The following is a 22,950-nucleotide window of genomic DNA, read 5'->3' as shown; positions in this document are numbered from 1 at the left end:
CACTCCCGGTGCCAGTACTGAGGGAGAACCGTCCTGTCAGAGGGACCATCTTTCAAGTGAGACATTAACTGAGGGCCCCGTCTGCCCTCTCAGGTGGATGTACAAGACTGAATGGTCACAATTGTAAGGAGAGCAGGAGGAGAGGAGTTCACCCCCGGTGTACTGGGACCCGATATTTATCGCTCAACCAACATCAGTAAAAACAGATGATCTGGTCATCATCACATTGCTGTCTGTGGGATCTTGCTATGCACAAATTGGCTGCCAGTTTCTGACAGTGACTACGCTTCAGAAAGATCTTCATCGACAGTGAAACGCATTAAGACACCCTGAGGTGGTGAAAGGCACTATATAAATGCAGCTTTCTTTTTATTCTGACACTGGAAGGAAAGGGATAAAATTCTGAAACGTAAAAAAGGGAATTCCAGACATTATTGACATCACTGTACATATTACAGACACATATTTATTTATCTGTGGTCACAGAATCTCACAGCACAGGAGGAGGCCATTCGGTCCATCATGCCTGTGCTGGCTCTTTGAAAGAGCGACTCAATTAGTCCCACTATCCTGTCCTTTCCCCATGAGCCATGCAAACTAGTCCCCTTCCAGTTTACTGTTAGACAAAGAGAACAAAATAAATCACTTTCAGTACATTGAGCAGCCCCGATGTCTATTCTCAGCCAGTATTACACAGGGGGAAAAGGGCTGGATTCTCAGACCAGCAAGTCAAGGCACCCTCTTGAAATGGCCACTGCTCACAATGGATTCAGTTGCCTCTGAAGGAAAGCAGCCTCGGTCCACACTGGGAGTTCCTGCCCCCACCTGTTAGCTGGCTCATGCTCCTGCTGGATGATCTGTCTGTAAGGATAGGAGCGTGTCAGTTTAAAATGAAACCTGCATTTATATAGCACCTTTCACCACCTCAGGGCATCTCAATGCATTTCACTGCCAACGAAGCTCTTTCTGAAGTGTAGTCACTGCAGGAAACGTGGCAGCCAATTTGTGCACAGCAAGATCCCACAGTTGGTAATGTGTTGATGGCCATGTGATCTGTTTGTACTGATATTGATTCAGTGATAAATATTAGGCCACAGGACTAGTCTCCTTCAAGTATTTATCCAATTCCCTTTGTTGAATCTGCTTCCACCAGCCTATCAGGCAGTGCATTCCGGATCACAACACCTCACTGTGTAAAGATTTATCTTTCTCATTTCCCCTCTGGCTTTTATGTCAATCACCTTCAATCTGTGTCCTCTGGTTAACAACCATTTTGTCAGTGGAAACAGTTTCTCTTTATTTACTCGATGTAAACCGTTCATGATCTTGATCACCTTTATCAAATCTCCTCTTAGCCTTCACTGCTCTAAGGAGAACAACCTCGGCCTCTCCAGTGTGTTTGCATCACTGAAGTTCCTCATTCCTGTCCCTGTACTAAATCCCTGCACCCTTTCCAAGGCCTTGACATCCTTCCTGAATTATGGGGCCCGTATATGGGGTTCATTTCTAGAGAAATAGCATTGAAAAGCAGAGAGATTATGTTAAACTTGTATCGAGCCTTGGTTAGACCACACTTGGAATAGTGTGAACAGTTCTGGGTCCCTATAATTGTAAAAGGGAGAGAGAGGTGTAAGCTGATCTGGACTGTAGTTTGTAGTTTAACTCGACCAGCCTAAGGAAGATTTTACACGATATTCACTGTATTAAGCTAACAGGGTCAAGACGGCATTTTATACTAACACTGGGCTAAAAAAGCCGTGTATTCTGTATCATCCTTTACATGTAATTAATCAAGAATTACCGTGGAATTACTAACAAGCCAGAAACATACTGAAATAAGCAGTGAGACTCAATGTATAATTGAAGAATAAGTAATTAATCAAGACTCGACAGGATACTAATGTTTGAAGTTTAAAATATTAATTTACTGCTGTAAACACTGTCCGTGGAAACAGAGGTCACTCCACTACTGTCCATGGCCATCTCGGGTACCTGTAAGAGAATGAGTGGAGGCTTGTCTAAACTCAGATAAAATAAAGATTCTGAACAGTCCCATTGCTCTGCTCCATGGAACAATGTATGGAAATGGTTAAATACAAGCAAATTAACCCAGTAACAACAATGACCAATTGTCTAATGAGGACAGACCTGATTCCAGATGAGGTGATGTTAATTCAAGGGTTAAAAGTTGCTTTTAAGAACCATCTTGGCCTTGCGAGTTGGACTCAAGCTGTGGATGTACCGAGTGACCCCTGGGGCAGGATTGTGGGAAATCACTGTTGGTTCAGGAACCTGAGGAAGACTCACACTCCGACCTGGGGTGGGCACCCAATTGAGGTGGGGATAGTCACTCGTGTATTTCATGAGTATACCTTTTTCTTTCAAATAAACATTGATATTATTTGTTATTTCAGAGTCTGGTCTTGCCTGATGGTTAAGTCTCTTTCAAATTAAAGCATTTGAGAGGGCCAATTTGAAATTTAGGAATTCAATTTGGAACCTAGTAATTAGGCGCCTGTTACCAATTTTATTTACATACCCTTGAACATTGACAGGGGGCCTCGAGAAAGTGCAAGATTCACAAGGATGATACCAAAACTGAGTGTGTTTCAGTTACACGATAGCCTTCTCTTTTCTAGAGGACATATTCCTAGCCTGTTCAATCTGAGGGGAGACCTGTTAGAGGAATTGAAGGTTGTGAATGGATGCGATAGGGTTCATGTCATCAAGTCATCACTATCAATGCAGGATAGAAATTGGGAACTAACTATTCGAGTTCTCATGAAACATGTTTCTCCCACTTAATCTATAAATCTCTGTCCCACGCAATCACCCACGTTCTTATTGATTGTAACAGTAACTTATCCAACGATTCTCCTCCAGCTTTTCCCCCAAGTTATCCTCCCCTGAAGCTACTGACTTTCGGGTCCAGTTTCACACTCACCTGTTGCCCTCCCCAATATGTCACCCAGGTGTCTAAATCTTTACACCTTAAGTTAACAAACTGTTTTGCAAAGATGGCATCACAGTTAAATCCAGTGACAACCCACATGTAATTTGTGTCATGGGGGGTCACCCCACAACCCCACTTTCCACCCCAGTCCCATGAGTTTGGAAACTGGGCTCCGGATGAGTAGTGGCGGCCGCAGCTCCCCCAATCCACCACGCTGGAGAAACCGCTCTATCCGCCGCGCGGGTGAGCGACCCGGGACTGCGCATGTCCGAGGAAGAGGGGAAGTTGCGCATGTGCTGGGGAGACGATGGACTGGAGCCTGCGGATTTTTGGCATGAATGCGGATGTGCGGGGGTGAGGTGACTACAAAGGCCGCGCTCTAATTGACCGGGGGACCATTGTCTGTTCCGTCTTCCAGCCTTTCCCATTGGACAACAGCTCAGCGCGGCTGGCGGGCAAAATCTCTCCCACGTGGGGTTCCGCCTCTCATAGTCTTCAAGTGGGGGATTGGCCAATGGGAAGTCTGGAGAACCGGAAGAACTCTGGTCCTTCAGCCAATCAGAGCGCGGGTTTTGTGTGAATGAAAATTGAGCTTCACACAGATTAAAACTTCCTCCTGTGTCCAACATCTGTGAGTAAAACACTTTCTTTTCTCCCCCTTTCTATTTCTTTTCTCATTCTGGGGGGAAATTGTTGACTTGCAGGAACTGAAGTGAAAGGAAGTGAATCCAGGGAGGGTGCAGACTCTGGAAAGGTTGTCCCAGGTCTCTCTCTCTCTCTCTCTCTTAAAGACATTGACATCCTTTGCTCCATCAGCTTGACACATTTATTTGTCTGGCTAAAAGGATGGTCTCATTCCTCATGTTCACAATTAAAGGGGTGGTTCTAGGAGATGGCTGACATTTAAGGGCACAGTAAATTAATATTGGACAGAGATATGTCTAGTGAATGTTATTTATGGTTCTCTAGTAACAGGGATAGAGTCATTACAACACAGAAGGAGCTCACTTAGCAATTCGAGTCCATGTTGACTCTCTGTAGAGCAACCTAGTCAGTTCCATCCCCCTTCTATATCCCCCATCCCCTGCAAGTTTATTTCCTTCAAGTGCCCATTCGATTTCAATTTAAAATCATGAATCACCTCCACTTCCACCACCCTCGCAAGTTCCTGATCATGAAAAATCACTGCCTAAAAAAAATCTTCTTCAAATTTTCCCGATATCTCTGATCAGGAAATATGCTTATATGACGATTTTCACATCATGAACAGGAAGCAATGAATTTGCATCTGTCGATCAGCATGAATCAGTCCCTTCAGGAGAATTGGGAGGGTGTTAATTAGGTACAGCAGAGTGATAATGGAGGGAGAGTGTGCGGGACGGAGATTTAAAGATGCTGGGAACAAGTGAGGGATGAATGTTCCATCGAAACTAGAATTGTTTGATCTGAATTTCTATCCTGTCCTGACAGATGATTTTTGTAAACACTTTTTACAGGATATTAGAAGGGGAGGATTTTCAGCCTGAAATCTCAAACCAAACATTGTGTCAAGATCTGATAGAGTCATCCAATTCGTCAGGACCTGATTATCATCGGCTGTTGAATCCGGAAGGAGAAATGTTTGTCTGTACTGTTGCTTCAAAATGTTTTCATCATAAGTGTGACTGGGTAAACACCCAGACACATGCACCTGATTGAGTGTTCCAGTGAAATGAGTGTGGAAAGAGCTTTAACCAGTTACACAGTCTGAAAATATATCACACTATTCACGGTGGGGTGAGGCTGTGCACGTGTTCTGTGTGAGGACGAGGCTTCAACTAATCATCAAACCTGGAGAGTCACAAGGACGCCTGTATCATGGAGAAGCTGTGGAAATGTGGGCACTGTGGGAAGGGTTTCCGGTTCCCGTCTGCGCTGGAAACTCATCGACGCATTCACACTGGGGAGAGGCCGTTCACTTGCTCCATGTGTGGGAAGGGATTCACTGATTCATCCACCCTTCGGAAACACCAGCATGTTCATACCGGGGAGAGGCTGTTCACTTGCTCCGAGTGTGGGAAGGGATTCAGAGATTCATCCCACCTGTTGACACACCAGCGAGTTCACACCAAGGAGAGGCCGTTCACCTACTCGGAGTGTGGCAGGGGATTCAGTCATACATCCCACCTGCTGACACACCAGCGAGTTCACACGGGGGAGATGCCGTTCGCCTGCTCTGTGTGTGGGAAGGGAATCACTCAGTCTTGCAACCTGATGATGCACCAGCGGGTTCACACTGGGGAGAGGCCACTCATCTGCTCTTTGTGTGGAAAGCGATTCAATCACTTATCCAACCTGCTGAGACACCAGCGAGCTCACAGTGGAGAGAGGCCATTCACCTGCTCTGAGTGTGGGAAGGGATTCACTGATTCATCCAACCTGCTGAGACACCAGCGAGTTCACACCGGGAGAGACCATTCGCCTGCCCTGAATGTGGGAAGGGATTCAGTCAGTTCTCGAGCCTGCGGAAACACCAGTGAACTCACACTGTGGAGAAGCCATTCACCTGCTCTGAGTGTGGGAATGGATTCTCTGTCACCACACCTGCTGACAACCCAGCGATTTCACAAGTGATTACAGGGGTTGGATTCTGCTGTTATTGCTGTTGTTAATCACATCCAGAACTGAAACATGTTCATTCTGACACTTGGTGAAGTGGGAGGGTCAGAGGGTTTCTTTCTGCTGGACTGGCTGGTCTCACGACTTTGCTCCCAGTGGGCTGATGATCTTTGAGCCTGGAAGTGCATATTTCCACTGAAATGATCCACAAAAGCTGATGAAGTACACTTACTTTATCCTGGATAGTAAATTGTGTTTTTCCTACCACTACAGGTAGATCTGAAATAAATGCATTTGTCTCTGTTCCATTGAGTCTCGAGGCTGGAGTGCAGATTTATGAGAATGACACGAGTCATCAGTCAAATGGTGCATTCTCCATGGCAATGCATCCATCAATTAGAGCCCATTTGCCAATCAGCACTCTCCTCTCATAAAGTATAAATTACATTTGGTATTCTTGCAAATGTTCTGGTGAGTGCAAGATGAAAAACTTCGACATCTCTTTTTTCCGCACTTACTGTTTAATTAACAAACAGTAACAAAGGATTAAATAAGTAGTGAGCCTTAATTGAGTTACAGTTAATGAATCAATAATGAATCAGTAGTGAAAGTAAAGGACTGAGCTTTATTTGCTGTAAAAATGTAAAAGCTTAATTGCTGCTTATGTAAAGAATGTGCAATGAAGATAAATGTATTGGCAAGAGAGACCTTCAAGCTCTGATTAGCCTCAACATTTGAAACTGTATGAATAAGGGATGGTATAGAATCAGATAAAGGGACAGTATCAAACAGTTCTGTTGTATTCCTGTCTAAGATAATGAGAGAAGGTGGTGAAAGTAATTGGGGATCCAATTAATTAATCTAGTAACCAAATTGACCAATTGTCATGTTACAGCAGGCCCAACTCTGACGTGAGGTAATGGTCACTTTGGGGATAAAAGTAGAGGTTCTGAAGGTCTCCCTTGCTAGCCAAGTACTGAAGACTCCCGAGGCTGAGTTCCAAGGAAATTATTGTCAGAGAAGGAGCCAGACTCCCGAGGGCAAATTCCAAAGGAGTTACTGTCAAAGAAGGAGCCAGAGAGGGTTACGCTTCTACAGACTGATCACCCACATGAAGTTGTAAAAGTCAATGTCTTAAATTTGTTAAGTACACATTTTTCTTTTAATAAGCTTCTTTCAAAAGTTACTATCCAGAGAATTCTGCCTTTGCCTTAATTGGTTAAAGTCTTGTCTGAGGCAAAGTGAATTTATTAAATGGCAAGTTGAGGTGGCTGAAATCAATTAAGTTACAGATAACAAGATCAGGTAACATCAATCTTAAATTTAAAAATGTGCATTTCTGTAGCACCTTTCACAACCACAGGACGTCCCAAAGTGCTTCACAGCTAATGAAGTACTTTTGAAGTGTAGTTACTGTTGTAATGTAGGAAACGCGGCAGCCAATTTACACACAGCAAGATCCCACGATCAGCAATGTGATAATGATCAGATGATTTGTTTTTAGTGATGTTGATTGAAAAATATTGGCCAGGACACCAGGGACAACTCCCCTTCTCTTCAAATTAGTGGCCATGGAAATTTCTCAGTCCACCTGAAGGAGCAGACAGAGCCCTTGGGTTAGCATCTCATCCAAAAGACAGCAGCTCCGACAGTGCAGCACTCCCTCAGTGCTTAACTTTGGATGTTCGATTTTTGTCCTTAGGTCCTTATAACAACTTTCTGATTCAGAAGTGAGAGTGGGATCCACTGAGCCATCTCTGACACGATAGACAAGAGTTAGAAAGGGAAAGTTACCCTTTAAAAGCCCCACCCTTTGCCTCCAGTGCCTAAAGCTAATATTAAATTCCCCTGTATAACTGGCATGTATTTGACTGAAAAATGTCAGTGTTGGTTTCGAACCACAAATTTCCACTTCCCATTTGAGCCTCCAGCACCTTTCTGTCTCTCTATTGCTCGTGTCAATGACAGCCAGGCGACGGAGCTGAGGGCTGAATTTAGCTGTGAATAACGGGGCCTGCGCCCCAGTTGGGAAACTGCCATGGGCATCGCACTGAGAGACAGTAAGGTGCTGGAGGACTGACTGGGAAATGGGCCTCCAACTAATCAGGACACGGGAGGGGGTGACCGGGGCTGATGGTGACCCGACCCCCAGGGGCTCAGTGCCCCTGTATCCGAAGTGGGGAGTCACGGGAACAGGGTACAGAGGAGCCGTAGAGAAACCATTTAGGTCCAGAACATTGAGCACATCCTTTTAGTCTGGTTGTCTTCAATCGTCAAGTGATTTTTTTTAACCATGTTCATTCCATGAAAAAACTTTTGGCAGGATAATTATTTAATTTTTCTGGACTTTTCATGATTAGATTTCTGCACTTTAGGGAAAGTGGGTGAGGGGGATTGGCAGGTTCTTTAACAAAAAGTGAGTCCCTCTAAGGTAATTGGCAAAGGAGCCAGAGGGGGGGATGAGATTTTACTTTTGACTCAGCGATATCAGAAACATAGGGTTCAGGGAGTCAATTAACCCTTTATCCCCTTTCCCAAACTCTGAAACGATTCACAGTGATAACCCTTATTGGTGACAGTGGTTAGATTTTATTCAGTATAAATAAGACCTGACACATGCTCATGTCTGAGCAGCAGTATCAAAGTGCAGCAGCATTACCATTACACTCTGGGTAGAAGCACCATCTCCACGTAAATGCTCCCTGCTCTGCCCCAGATGCCATGGCACCAGTCAATGCAATATGTAAAACCTCTACAAATCTCTGTGTTCGGGAAATCCCTTCTGATACTTTTTTACATCACAAAGTCTATAGAGACTGATTTAACCCAATCATTGCTGAGCTAACATTTGAACGGACCAATTACAAAACCTGTCATTGAACCATCTGTACCTGCCCAAGCCACATCAAACACTCAAACAATTGGCTTCCCACACTCTGTCCCCGGTACAGGGAGTCAGCATTCCCATGCCAAGCAGTGAAAACATGGTGGCCTTGACATCCAGGTGTCGTCTAGGATTCAAGGCACTCTTGTTTTCTCTGTCCTGTGGGAGCTGTTCATCTCCCTGTTCCCACATAGCAAGTCATCTGTTCTCAGCTCTGCCAGGTTTCTGCTGAAATTTGGCCCCTTTTACACCTTTCGGGTCAATAAAACATTTGGTCAATGAAGACCCAAACCACAACTTCCCAACCTGTCACCTGTCAACCATTCTCACCTAGAGAGTAATCACAACAGGAATAAAAACAGGAGAAGTGTAACAATCAAATTAAAAATAAGTGCACAGCCAGTCATAGTTTTTAATTCGGTGTTCAATAATTAGCAAGAAAACCCGAAGTAGGGGGTCCCCCAGGATTCTTACAGTCCACACCTTGAGGGGGAGAGATCTCTCTCTCCGACCCCTCACTCAATTTCACTCTCTTACTTTCCAGTTCTGTTCCTACCCTGCCTAGGGTAACATCTACTCGATCTTTTCTTCTTCTGAAGGAGCACCGTGAGTTCTTGGTTACTAGTACATAAGGACATATGCTTCAAGCAACAGATCAAGCATGGATGTAAAAGATTCTCCAGCTCTCTCCTGACCCCTGTCCAACTTGTGGACAGTTCTCACTCAGGATTATTTCTCCCAAGCCTTTAATTGTTCCAATCCAAATGTTTATCTCTGTTACTTCAATTTTACTCATTTTGTGACCATGACCAGTGTGTTTAATACTATACTGATTGTTTTAAAGTCAGTTTCTCTCTGGCGTATGTGTCAATACCTTGATAATGTCAAAATATTTTGTCTCATTCTCCTTGTCACATTAACCATTTCATGTCATGCTGTTTGTTCAGTAGCTGCACATGTTTGGGACCCAGTCTTCAGCCCACTTCACCATGAATTTACGTGTGCTATTGTCTTCACATGTAACAAATCACATCTGCACACTCACACCGCTATCCCAATGTCAGGCCACATATTCTGAACTTTCAGGTGCGCTTATCAAAAGATCAGTGAGTGTCTGTCTTTGCTTATCTCCCCCTGTTATGGTCCTGATATTTCAGGTGGTGGCCAGGCTGTCAAATGTGGTTTTCTTTAAAACAAAATTCATAGCTAAGGATGTAAATATCTCCCAGAGAAATCTATCAACTTATTCATCTCATCTTCACCTCCCTAACTTTCACCAGAATGTAGGTGGATACCAGATTAATATATTCCACTGATCACCCGGGTGAGTTATTCCAATTCCTTTCCTGTCCAATACAATATATTCATAATATCTTTAAAACAGAAATCAAACATTCCCAATTGATTTCAGGCATTAACATCTTTTGTTTGCTCTTTGTTGTAGGCATCAGGCTGGGGTTGTTCTCCTTGGAGCAAAGGAGGTTGAAGGGAGATTTGATAGAAGTGTACAAGACTATGACAAGTTTCGATAAGGTGGAGAAAGAAAAGCTGTTCCCATCAGCTGATGGTACAGAGGTGAGAGGGACACTGATTTAAGGTTTTGGTCAGGAGATGCAGGGGGGAATGTGAGGAGGAATATTTTAACACAGCGAGTGGTAATGACCTGGAAGTCGCTACCGATGAGGAGGGTGGAAGCAGAGATGATGAACAAAAGGCAATTGGATGGGCACTTGAGGGAAATATGGACTTGATGGGCTGAATAGCCTCCTTGTGTGTCCTAATGACTCCATGTTCCAAAGACAGAAATTTCAGTTGCTCCAGTCTCTCCAACTAACTGAAGTCCCTCATCCCTGGTGCCATTCTTGTAAATCTCCTCTGCTCCCTCTCTAAGAACTTCACATCTTTCCTAAAGTGTGGGGCCCAGGTATAGGGTTCCATTCTAGAGGAATAGAAGTGAAAAGCAGGGAGGTTATGTTCAACTTGTTTCGAACCATGGTTAGACTACACTGGGAGCCCTGTAAACATTTGTGATCTCCATTTAGAAAGAGGAAATAGAGGCACTGGAGAAGGGGCAACAAAGATTCACAAGAATAACACCAGAACTGAGAACGTTTAACCCTCAGGAAAGGCTGGGGCTGCTTTTCTCTTGAAAAGAGAAGACTGAAGGGTGACCTGATGGAAGTGTTTAAAAATATGAAGGGGTTCAAAATCCAATAGGGATTTCATGAGAAATGTCTTTACCCAGTGAGTGGTGAGAATGTGGAACTCACTACCGCAGCGAGTGGTTGAGGTGAACAGCATGAATACATTTAAGGAGAAGCTGGATACATACATGATGGAGAAAGGAATAGAAGGATATGCTGATGGGGGGAGATGAAGAGGGGTGGGTGGAGGCTCATGTGGAGCATAAATACTGACAGAGACCAATTGAGCCGACTGGCCTGACCCTGTGCTGTAGACTCAATGGAACAGAGACAAATGTATTTATTTTAGATCTACCTGTCATGGTAGGAAAAACACTATTTACTATCCAGGATAAAATAAATGTCCTTCACCAGGTTTTGTGTGGATCATTTCAGTGGAAATGTGCACTCCCAGGCTCAAAGAGCATCAGCCACTGGAAGCAAAGTCGTGAGACCGGCCAGTCCAGCAGAAAGAAACCCTCCAACCCTCCCACTTCACCAAGTGTCAGAATGAACATTATCAATACTTTATCAATGTTGGCTGTTAGACTTCACCTCAGTGACACATTTGTGTAATTAATAAGGCTTACATTATGAAATTGTAAGCTTAATGATGAAAAGTCTTCAAGTGCCTGTCTCTTTAAGTTCCAGATACTGTAAGGTAGTTTTAAGGAAAAAAAACGAGTGTTAAGGTGAGGAAGGGGTCAGAGCACCAGGTGTTCCAGGACACCCTGTTTAGATACAAGTTATAGTTCACAGTTAGAAGGGACTCCAAGCTGATTGGTTCAATTTGTTTTGGGGCAGCGAGGAACATTTCTTCAATTAACTCCAGGTTTTTATTGATTGAATTTAAATTACACCATCTGCCAAGGTGAGATTCGAACCCACGACCCCAGAGCATTACTCTGTGTCTCTGCATTACTAATCAAGTGACAGTACCACTAAGCCACTGCCTCCGCATTCCTTAAATTGTCTGTCTAGCATCATAACTTTTAATGTAGTTTCCCAATCTACCACAGGCAGCTTAGACTGGTACCTTTGTAGTTTCCTTCTGTGAGAAACACCCAGAAAAATTAAACAAAAGAACCTTCCAACCAGCACAGCCCATCTCCATGGCAACCTGGCATGTTCTGGGGAGTTCCAAACAGTTTCAAACTAAATATCTTTTCCATTCCAAACACCCTTTCATTCTGTAATTCATATGAAATATGAAACTAGATATTCACAACAAGTCTCAAAGAGCATCAGCCACTGGAAGCCAGTCCAGCAGAAAGTCACCCTCCGACCCTTCCACTTCACCAACAGTCAGAATGAACGTGGTTTAATCCTGGATGAGATTAACAGCAGCGATAAAAGCAAAAACCAAAATCTGTAATCAGTTGAAAAGTTTCTGGTGTCTCCGCAGGCTGGATGACTCAGTGAATCTCTTCCCACACACGGAGCAGATGAATGGCCTCTCCCCGGTGTGAACTCGCTTGTGTGTCAGCAGGTTCGATGACTTAGTGAATCCCTTCCCACACACAGAGCAGATGAACGGCCTCTCCCCGGTGTGAATGCGTCGATGGGTGTCCAGTGCAGATGGGGATTTGAATCCCTTCCCACAGTCCCCACATTTCCACGGTTTCTCCATGGTGCGGGTGTCCTTGTGTCTCTCCAGGGCCGATGATCAGTTGAAGCTTCACCCACACAGAGAACACGTCTACAGTTTCCCCCCGTTGTGAATGTGGTGATGTTTTTTCAGTCTGTGTAACTGGTCAAAGCCCTTTCCACAGTCAGTGCACTGGAAACACTCTCACTCGGGTGTGTGTGTGTGTCTCAGTGTTTTTCCAGTCACATTGATGTTTGAAATCTTATGAAGTAGACAGAACAGACAAACGTTTCTCCCAGATACAAAGGCTGATGATATTCAGGACTTTATGAATTGAGTGACCCTGTCAGATCTTGATGTGAAGTTTGGTTTGAGATTTCTGTTTGCAAATCCTCCTCTTCTAATATCCTGTAAAAAGAATTTACAAAATCATCACTGTCAGTACAGGATAGAAATTCAGAACAGACAATTCTCTTTACTGTGGAACATTCTTTGCATTTTTTTATTCGTTCATGGGGATGGGGGTGTCGCTGGCCCGGCCAGCATTTGTTGTCCACCCCTAGTTGCCCTTGAGAAGGTGGTGGTGAGCTGCTTTCTTGAACCACTGCAGATACACCCACAGTGCTGTTAGGAAGGCAGTTCCAGGATTTTGACCCGGTGACAGTGAAGGAATGCTGATATAGTTCTGAGTCAGGATGGTGTGTGGCTCGGAGGGGAACTTCCAGGTGGTGATGTTCCCATGTGTCTGCTGCTCTTGTCCATCTACATGATAGAGGTCACGGCTTTGAAAGGTGCAGTCAAGGAAGCCTTGGTGAGTTCCTGCAGTGCATCTAGTGTGTGTCGGTGGTGGAGGGAGTGAATGTTTGTGGATGCGGTGCCAATCAAGCGAGCTGCTCTGTCCTGGATGGTGTTGAGCTTCGAGTGTTGTTGGAGCTGCTCTCATCCAGGCAAGTGGGGAGTATTCCATCACACTCCTTACTTGTGACTTGTAATTGGTGGACAGGCTTTGCGGAGTCAGAAGGTGTCCCACACACACTCACTCCATTCTCACTCTGCTGTACCTGATATACACCCTCCCAATTCTCCTGAAGGTGCCGATTCATGCTGACCGACAGATCCATGCTCACTGTTTCCTATCCTGGAAACAAAGAGATCTGAAAAACTTCATGCAGGCTGCCAGGCATATAGGCTGCCAGGCATATATATGACTGGACTAAAACTGTGTATAATAAACAATGTGTATCACTTGATTAGAGATACGGGGGGGGGGAAATGAGGAAGAGATTTTATGAGGAAGCAAGTGGACATGACCTGGAACTCGCTGCCTATGAGGGTGGTGGAAGGGAAGACGATTAATAATTTCAAAACAAAATTGGATGGATGAATCAAATCAATTTGAAGGAAATAAACTTGCAGGGGAACAGGGATATAGAAGAGGAATGGGACTGACTGGATTGCTCGACGGAGAGTCAGCATGGACTTGAGTTGCTGAATGGACTCCTATTGTATCGTAATGACTCTTTGACTGGAAATATATAACGAAGCTACAATACTATATTATCGGACTAGAACTAATAATAAATATACTTTATTACAGAACCATAAATAACATATCTAATATGTACCATATAACAACATTGGACATATCTCTGTCCTATATGAATTTACTGTCCCCTTAAATGTCAGCCATCTCCTGGGGAAACCATCCCTTTAATTGTGAACATTAGGAAAGAGACCATCCTTTTAGCCAGACAAATAAATGTGTCAAGCTGAGGGAGCAAAGGATGTCAATGTCTTTAAGAGAGAGAGAAAGACCTGGGAAAACCTTTCCAGAGTCTGCACCCTCCCTGGATTCACTTCCTTTCCCTTCAGTTCCTGCAAGTCAACAATTTCCCCCAGAATGAGAAAAGAAATGGAAAGGGGGAGAAAAGAAAGTGTTTTACTCACAGATGTTGGACACAGGAAGAAGTTTTAGTTTGTATGAAGCTCAATCTTCATTCACACAAAGTCCGCGCTCTGATTGGCTGGAGGACCAGAGTCCCTCCGGTCCTCCAACTCTTCCCATTGATCAGCCCCTCAACATGACGGGAAGGGTGCGGGCTCTACCCCGCAAATGCGCAGTTTCTCCTCTCCCGAGTTCTCTGAGTGGCTTCTTGCTCTGGCCGGAGCCGTCAGCCGGTTGTTGCCTGAAAACATTGGCTCGAGGAAGTGGAGGGGGAACAATGGGTGGGGGCAGGGGCGGGGCCAGGGCTCCAGTGTCTGCGCGCCTGGCCTACAGACTGGAACCTGAGGACGTTACCGCAGAGCACAGTGATTCTTATTGGCTGATTCAGGCAGTGTTCCATTGTGGATGTCACAACGCGGAAGTTGGACAATGAGCTTCAGACTGAAACTTCCTCCTCTGGGCAACATCTGTGAGGAAATCAATGTTTCCCCCCTTCCATTTCTTTTCTCATTCTGGGGGCAAATTGTTGACTTGCAGGAACTGAAGGGAAAGGAAGTGAATCCAGGGAGGGTGTAGACTCTGGAAAGGTTGGCCCAGGTCTCACTGTCTCTTAAAGACATTGACATCCTTTGCTCCCTCAGCTTGACACATTTGTCTGGCTAAAAGGATGGTCTCTTTCCTAATGTTCACAATTAAAGGGGTGGTTTCCCCAGGAGATGGCTGACATTTAAGGGGACAATTTCAGGGTGATGAACTGTCCTGTATTTTAAGGGATTGCTCCTTAGTTTGACTTATATCCCGTATTTCTAGGACAGCCGGTGGGAAACTGACTGCTGGAGTCTCCAGGGTGAGTTTTTAGTGATTTGAGTGGGACTGCAAGTCAGTGAGTTGGCCAACAGAGAAATGATGTGACTGAACAAGATGTTATAAGTTTTAGTTGATTTTAAACCCCACCACCCCTCCCACTATTATTGTCTCAAGACCCCTTCTCCCCACCCCCCGCTCCTTGAAACCAAAACCCCCCTAACCTGCTCTTTTGGTCACCAGCATCACACCATCCCCCCGGCCCCACCACCCATGCTTCCAGCCCAACGGCTGAAGTGTCCCATTCTTTATTTTGTAAGTATTTTGCCCCTCTGGACAATATAATAATGGAGGACATGGATTTTTCTATTATTGTGATAGGGGACTCTTTAAATATATTATTTATAGTGTAATTAAGTTCATTTATTATCCTTTCCAATCTTGTAATATCAGACTGTAGTTGCGTTATGTATTTGCAATCATAGAGTCAGTACGGCACAGAAGGAGCCCATTTGACAACTCGAGTCCATGCGATTCTCTGTAGAGCAATCCAGTCAGTCCCATTTCCCCTCTTTCTCCCCATTCCTCTGCAAGTTTATTTCCTTCAAGTGTCCATCCAATTTCATTTTAAACTTATTGATCATCTCTGCATCCACCATTCACGTAGGCAGTGGGTTCCAGGTCATCACCACTTGCTCCTGAAATAAAGTTCCTCCCCACAGCCCCACGTATCTCTAATCATGTGTTAGAGTTCTGTGTAGTACACACATTTTTAGTGCAGTAATGTTGGATGTATATTACAACTGAGTGAGAATGGAGGGAGAATGATGGCTTTTACAGGATATTAGAAGAGGAGGATTTCCAGACAGAAATCTCAAACCAAACTTCAAGATCTGACAGTCGCTCAACTCATCGCGACCTGAAAATCATTGGCCTTTGAATCTAGAAGGAAAAATGTTTGTCTCTTTTGTTCAAAAGATTTTAAACATCAGTGTGACTGGAAAAGCACTGAGACACAGACACACCCAAGAGAGAGTGTTCCAGTGCACTGATTGTGGAAAGAGCTTTAACCAGTTCCACAGCCTGAGAAAACATCCCACCATTCACAGTGGAGAGAGACATTATACATGTCCTGTGTGAGGACAAGGCTTCAACTGATCATCAGATCTGGAGAGACACAAGGGCACGCGCACCATGGAGAAACCGTGGAAATGGGGGGACTGTGGGAAAAGATTCAGATCCCCACCTGAGTTGGAAGCTCATCGACGCAGTCGGACTGGGGAGAGGCCATTCATCTGCTCTGTGTGTGGGAAGGGATTCGCTCATTCATCCAACCTACTGACACACCAGCGAGTTCACACTGGGGAGAGGCCGTTTATCTGCTGTGTGTGTGTGAATGGGGTCAGTCAGTTATCCAGCTTGCAGTCACACCAGTGAATTCACACTGGGGAGAGGCCATTTATCTGTTCCGAATGTGAGAAGGGATTCAGTAATTCATCCGATCTGCATAAACACAAACGAGTTCACACTGGGGAGAGGCCGTTCACCTGCTCTCAATGTGGGAAGGCGGATAGAGCGGTTTCCCCAGTGCGGGGGATTGTGGGAGCTGCAGCTGCCATTACTCATCCGGAGCCCAATCTCCCAAATCCTGGGACTGGGATGGAAAGTGGTGGGGGGGCGCAGTGAGCCCACCCGGACACAAAGTACATGTGGATAATCACTGGATTTGATTATGATATCCCCTTAGCAAAACAGTTTGTTAACTTCAAACGTAAATACTTAGACTGAAATCAAAACAGTAAGTGCTGGAGACACTCAACAGATCTGGAATCATCTGTGAAGAGAGAAACGGAGTTAATATTTCGAGTAGAATATGATTCTCTTTCTGTCAAGATGTAGACAGCTGGGTGACATATTGGGGAGGGCAATAGGTAGCAGAGGAGGTCTAGTGGAGCAGTGGGTAGTGTCGCAGCCTCTGAGCCAGAAGCTCCTAGTTCAAGTCCCACCCCAGGACTTGATGGCTAAGGAAAGTGTCTTCACGATGCAGCCAGACAGGTTTAGCATCAACTTATAAAACCTTCCAACACACACCAATGGCAGGTGGTAAGAGTGGGAGAGATTCCTGCTCAGCCACATGGTGGAAAGAAATTGGAGTTGTGACTATCACTATCCGTAGCGCGTAACAATGTATGTCGTCACAGCAACTCACATCCTTTGTGGGGGATGGAGGCTGGTCGGCTCAGTTGCCTGGATGGTGGGTGCGGACCAGATTGGTGCCAACATCACGGGGATCAATCCACATTCAGGTTGGGGTGTATTTGGGACTTGCCTCCTTGTTTTACCCATGGTGCAGGTCATGATGATGTGGGTCAGATTGAAGGAGAAGGAAAGGGATTCACTTCCTCATCCAGCTCGATTACATATGTGAGCTCACACTGGGGAGAGGCCATTCACCTGCTCCGTATGTGGGAATGGAGTCACTCAGTCAGCCAGCCAGCTGGCCTAGCAGTGGGTTCAGACTGGTGAGAGGCTGATTAAATGTTCCGAGTGTGGGAACGGATTCACTCGCTCATCCCAGCTCCTGACACGCCAGTGAGTCCATTGTTCACTCCAGGGTCTGGATTCTGCTGTTATTGCTGCTGCTAATCACATCCAGGACTGAACCATGTTCATTCTGACAGTTGGGGCTTGTTTCTGTTGATGTTAATAACCCCTGTAACTGGGCTGGAGATTAATATTCTGGGTAAATATCAAATAAATCAGCTTTGTTTTGGGGACACAGTTTGTTGAGACCTTGATGTGAGAGAAGAAAAGGTAGGTTTTAAGCAGGGTCTAAAAGGAGAGAGAAGAGGAGGGGTTAAGGGAGGGAATTCCAGAGTTTAGGAACCTGGCAGCTGAAGACTGAAAGAGTGCCAGCCCTGGATTATGAGGGACTCGAGTCTCTGGAGTGGTGACATGAACCCATAACTTTCAGACTCCGAGGCGAGAGTATGAGACTGACTGAGCTCATCCCTTTAAGTAATGTTTCCCAATCCATCATAGCCAACTCGCGCTTCATACCATTGTAGTTTCCTTTATTAAGATTCAGGACCCTAGTCTCAGAATCAACTACGTTACTCTCCATCTTGATGAAGAATTCTATCATGTTATAGTCGCTCATCCCCAAGGGGCATCGCACAACTAGATTGCCAATTATTCCTTTCTCATTAGAAAATACCCAGTCTAGGATGGCCTGTTCTCTCATTGGTTCCTCAACGTATTGGCCCAGAAAACCATCCCGTATACATTCCAAGAATTCCTCCTCTACCGTATTGTTACTAATTTGATTTGCCCAATCTATATGCAGATTAAAGCCACCCATAATTATAGATGTTCCTTTATTGCATGCGTTTCTAATTTCCTGTTTAATGCCATTCCCAACATCACCGCTACAGTTTGGAGGTTTATATACAACTCCCACTAACATTTTTTGCCCCTCAGTGTTTCTCAGCTCTACCCATACAGATTCCACGTCGTCGGATCTAATATCTTTCCTCACTATTTGTTAATTTCCTCTTTAACCAGCAATGTCACTCCACCGCCTTTTCCTTTTTGTCTGTCCTTCCTAAATACTGAATACCCATCCCTGGTCACCCTGCAGCCATGTTTCCGTAATCCCGACTATATCATACCTGTTTACATCTATTTGCGCATTTAATTCATCCACTTTATTGCAAATGCTCCTCGCGTTAAGGCACAAAGCCTTAAGGCTTATCTTTTTAACATTACTTGTCCCATTCCCACTATTTTTCACTGAGGCCCTGTTTGATTCTTGCCCTTGATTTTTCTGCCTATCACTTTTCTAATTCCCCTTTCTGTCTTTTGTTCGTGTCCTTGATTTCCCTTCCTCTGACTCCTTGCATAGGTTCCCATCCCCCTGCCATTTTAGCTTAAACCCTCCCCAGCCACTCTGGCAAATGTTTCCCCTAGGACATCAGTCCCGGTCCTGCCCAGCTGCAACCCGTCCAGTTTGTACTGGTTCCACTGGCCCAGAACCGGTCCCAATGTCCCAGGAATATCAAACGAACTCCATTGCACCATCTTTTCAGTCACGTATTCATCTGATATATGCTGCTATTTCTACTCTGACTAGCACGTGGCACTGGTAGTAATCCTGAGATCACTACCTTTGAGGACCTACTTTTCAACTTACGTCCGAACTCCCTATATTCTGCTTTTAGGACCTCACCCCTTTTTTCTTACAAAGATACTAGGAGCAGGGGAAGGCCATTTGGCTCCTCGAGCCTGCTCCACCATTCATTATGATCATGGCTGATTATCCAACTCAATAGCCTGCTCCCGCTTTCTCCCCAGACCCTTTGATCCCTTTCGCCCCAAGAGCTATATCTAACTCCTTAAAAACATACAATGTTTTGGTCTCAACTACTTTCTGTGGTAACGAATTCCACAGGCTCACCACTCTCTGGGTGAAGAAATTTCTCCTCATCTCAATCCTAAATGGTCTACCCCATATCCTCAGACTGTGACCCCTGGTTCTGGACTCCCCCACCATCAGGAACATCCTTCCTGCATCTACCCTGTCTAGTCCTGTTAGAATTTAATAGCTTTCTATGAGATCCCCCCTTCATTCTTCTGAACTCCAGAGAATATAGTCCTAATCAGCTCAATCTTTCCTCATATGTCAGTCCCGCCATCCCAGGAATCAGTTCGGTAAACCTTCAGTGCACTCCCTCTATAGCAAGTACATCCTTCCTCAGATAAGGAGACCAAGACCGCACACTATATTCCAGGTGTGGTCTCACCAAGGCCCTATACAATTGCAGCAAGACATCCCTGTTCCTGTACTTGAATCCTCTGGCTATGAAGGCCAACACACCATTTGCTTTCTTTACCGCCTGCTGCACCTGCATGCTTACCTTCAACGACTGGTGTGCAAGGACACCCAGGTCTCGTTGCACATTCCCCTCTTTCAATTTAGAGCCATTCAGATAATCGTCTGCCTTCCTGTTTTTGCTACCAAAATGGATAACCTCACATTTATCCACATTATATTGCATCTGCCATGCATTTGCCCCCTCACTCAGCTTATCTAAATCACACTGAAGCATCTCTGCATCCTCCTCACAGCTCACCCTCCCACCCAGCTTTGTGTCATCTGCAAATTTGGAGATATTACATTTAATTCCCTCATCTAAATCATTAATATATATTGTGAATAACTGGGGTCTCAGCCACGATCCCTGCGGTACCTCACTAGTCACTCCCTGCCATTCATAAAAGACCAGTTTATTCCTACTCTTTGTTTCCTGTCTGCCAACCAGTTTTCTATCCATCTCAATCTACTACCCCCAATTCCATGCGCTTTAATTTTACACAAGCCTTCTGAAAGTCTAAATAAACCACATCCACTAGCTCCCCCTCATCAGCTCTACTGGTTACATCCTTGAAAAATTCCAGTAGATTTGTCAAGCATAATTTCCCTCTCATAAATCCATGCTGACTCTGTCTGATTCTGCCACTGTTTTCCACGTGCGCAGCTATTACATCTTTTATAATGGACTCTAGAATTTTACCTCTGTCGTTTGTAGCAATGTGTACCACGACCACTGGTTGTTCACTCTCCCCCTTCAGAATGTCCTGTCGCCGCTCTGAGACATCCTTGACCCTAGCATCAGGGAGGCAACATATCATCCTGGAGTTTCATTTGTGGCCACAGAAACGCCTATCTATTCCCCTTACAACTGAATCCCCTATAACTATTGCATTCCCACACTTTTTACTCCTCCCCGTGCAGCAGAGCGAACTCTGGTGTAACGAATTTGCCTGTTGCTGCTTACTCCTGAGAGGCCATTCCCCTCTCTATACCTTCTATCCATGATACTCTCCACCTCGCGGATGCTCCAGTGTTCCCAGCCGCCGCTTCAACTCCGAAACCCGGGCTTCCAGGATCTGCAGCTGGTGACTCTTCAACTGCCGGCTCCTCTCACGCTTCTCTTCAACTCCCGGCTCCTCTCGCGCTTCCCTTCAACTCCCGGCTCCTCTCGCGCTTCTCTTCAACTCCCGGCTCCTCTCGCGCTTCTCTTCAACTCCCGGCTCCTCTCGCGCTTCTCTTCAATTGCCGGCTCTCCTCGCGCTTCCCTTCAACTCCCGGCTCCTCTCGCGCTTCTCTTCAACTCCCGGTTCCCCTCGCGCTTCTCTTCAACTCCCGACTCCTGTCGCGCTTCCCTTCAACTGCCGGCTCCTTTCGCGCTTCCCTTCAACTGCCGGTGTCTCTCGCGCTTCTCTCCAACTCCCGATTCCTCTCGCGCTTCCCTGCAACTGCCGGCTCCTCTCGCGCTTCTCTTCAACTGCCGGCTCTTCTCGCGCTTCCCTGCAACTGCCGGCTCCTCTCGCGCTTCTCTTCAACTGCCGGCTCTTCTCGCGCTTCCCTTCAACTGCCGGTGTCTCTCGCGCTTCTCTCCAACTCCCGGTTCCCCTCGCGCTTCTCTTCAACTGCCGGTGTCTCTCGCGCTTCTCTCCAACTCCCGGCTCCTCTCGCGCTTCTCTTCAACTGCCGGCTCTTCTCGCGCTTCCCTTCAACTGCCGGTGTCTCTCGCGCTTCTCTCCAACTCCCGGTTCCCCTCGCGCTTCCCTTCAACTGCCGGCTCCTTTCGCGCTTCCCTTCAACTGCCGGCTCCTCTCGCTTCTCTTCAACTCCCGACTCCTCTCGCTTCTCTTCAACTCCCGACTCCTCTCGCGCTTCCCTGCAATTGCCGGCTCCTCTCGCGCTTCCCTTCAACTGCCGGCTCCTCTCGCGCTTCTCTTCAACTGCCGGCTCCTCTCGCGCTTCCCTTCAACTGCCGGCTCCTCTCGCGCTTCCCTTCAACTCCCGGCTCCTCTCGCGCTTCCCTTCAACTCCCGGCTCCTCTCGCGCTTCCCTTCAACTGCCGGCTCCTCTCGCGCTTCTCTTCCTGAACGATAGAGATCCAAGTCAGGATGGTGCGCCACTCGGAGGGGAATCTCAACTGATGCTGTTCCCATGTGTCTGTTGCTATTCGAGATGGTAGAAGTAGTGGGTTTGGAAGGTGATGTTGAAGGAGCTTCGGTGAGTCAATGCAGTGCATCTTGTAGATGGTACACGCTGCAGCCACATGTACGGCACTGGTGGAGGGAGTGAGTATTGAAGGTGGCGGATGGGCTGCCATTAAAGTGGGCTGCGTTGTGCTGGATGAAACAGACTCTCCAATACGAAAAAGGCTGGCTGATAAATAATAATTGTTTTAGGAAGTGACTGGGGCCCAGTAAATTTAAATAGTTTCCGTCCATTTTCAAAAGATCTGCTCTTAAAAGTTATATTGGAACAAATCACATGAGATGTTTGCAGTTGAATTGAATGTCTTGGCTCCTCACTCGGACACCTGGCTGACAAGAGGCAGTGATTGGACAATAGCTGGAAACAATGAGCTGAAATGTTCTTCGGTGAGTTAAACTGTTTCTCCTTAACCCGAAATTGACTATGTCAGAGTTAAAGGCAATACCAGGTTCAATTACATTGAATATTCAGCACAAAAACAGGCCATTCAGCCCACCCAATCCATGCCAGTGTTTATACTTCACTTGAGCCTCCTCTCATTCTTTCTCATCTCACTCTCAGCGAATCCTTCTGTTCATTTCTCCCGGATGTGTTTACCCAGCTTCTCCTTAAATGTATCTATGTTATTCACCTCCACCACTCCCTGTGGTAGCGAGTTCCACATTCTCACCACTCCCTGGGAAAGAAGTTTCTCCTGAATTCCCAATTAGATTTATCAATCACTATCTTATGTTGATGGCCTCTAGTTTTGCTCTTCCTCCTACAAGTGGAAACATTCTCTGTGTCTATCAAAACCTTTCAGAATTATAAAAACCTCCATTAGCCCTCAGCCTTGTCTTTCCAAGAGTGAAGTGACCCAGCCTATTCATCGTCTCCTGGTGCATTAAACCTTTCAGAGTGAAAATCTTAGGACAAAAATGCTT

At 45.7% G+C, this 22,950-nt stretch overlaps 4 protein-coding genes across 5 annotated transcripts in view; all 4 read left to right on the top strand.

The window, feature by feature from the left end:
* LOC144697423 (uncharacterized) overlaps positions 1 to 22,950 on the top strand; it is a 512,621-nt gene that overhangs the window by 101,373 nt on the left and 388,298 nt on the right. The gene's annotated exons all lie outside the window — the stretch shown is intronic.
* The window catches only part of LOC144697125 (uncharacterized), a 195,062-nt gene that overhangs the window by 66,949 nt on the left and 105,163 nt on the right, over positions 1 to 22,950 (top strand). The gene's annotated exons all lie outside the window — the stretch shown is intronic.
* The window catches only part of LOC144697419 (uncharacterized), a 172,942-nt gene that overhangs the window by 77,588 nt on the left and 72,404 nt on the right, over positions 1 to 22,950 (top strand). The window lies entirely within an intron of this gene.
* LOC144697925 (uncharacterized) overlaps positions 1 to 22,950 on the top strand; it is a 203,828-nt gene that overhangs the window by 162,988 nt on the left and 17,890 nt on the right. The window contains exon 2 of the mRNA XM_078569887.1: positions 4,450 to 5,070. Within this exon, the coding sequence (XP_078426013.1) occupies positions 4,811 to 5,070 (260 nt within the window). The 5' untranslated portion in view covers positions 4,450 to 4,810. The remainder of the gene's footprint in view (positions 1 to 4,449; positions 5,071 to 22,950) is intronic.

Source organism: Cetorhinus maximus, chromosome 23, assembly GCF_964194155.1.
Source record: "Cetorhinus maximus chromosome 23, sCetMax3.hap1.1, whole genome shotgun sequence".
Taxonomy (NCBI): Eukaryota; Metazoa; Chordata; class Chondrichthyes; order Lamniformes; family Cetorhinidae; genus Cetorhinus; species Cetorhinus maximus.
Note: the sequence above shows the minus strand (reverse complement) of the source record. Positions and strands in the feature narration are given on the sequence as shown.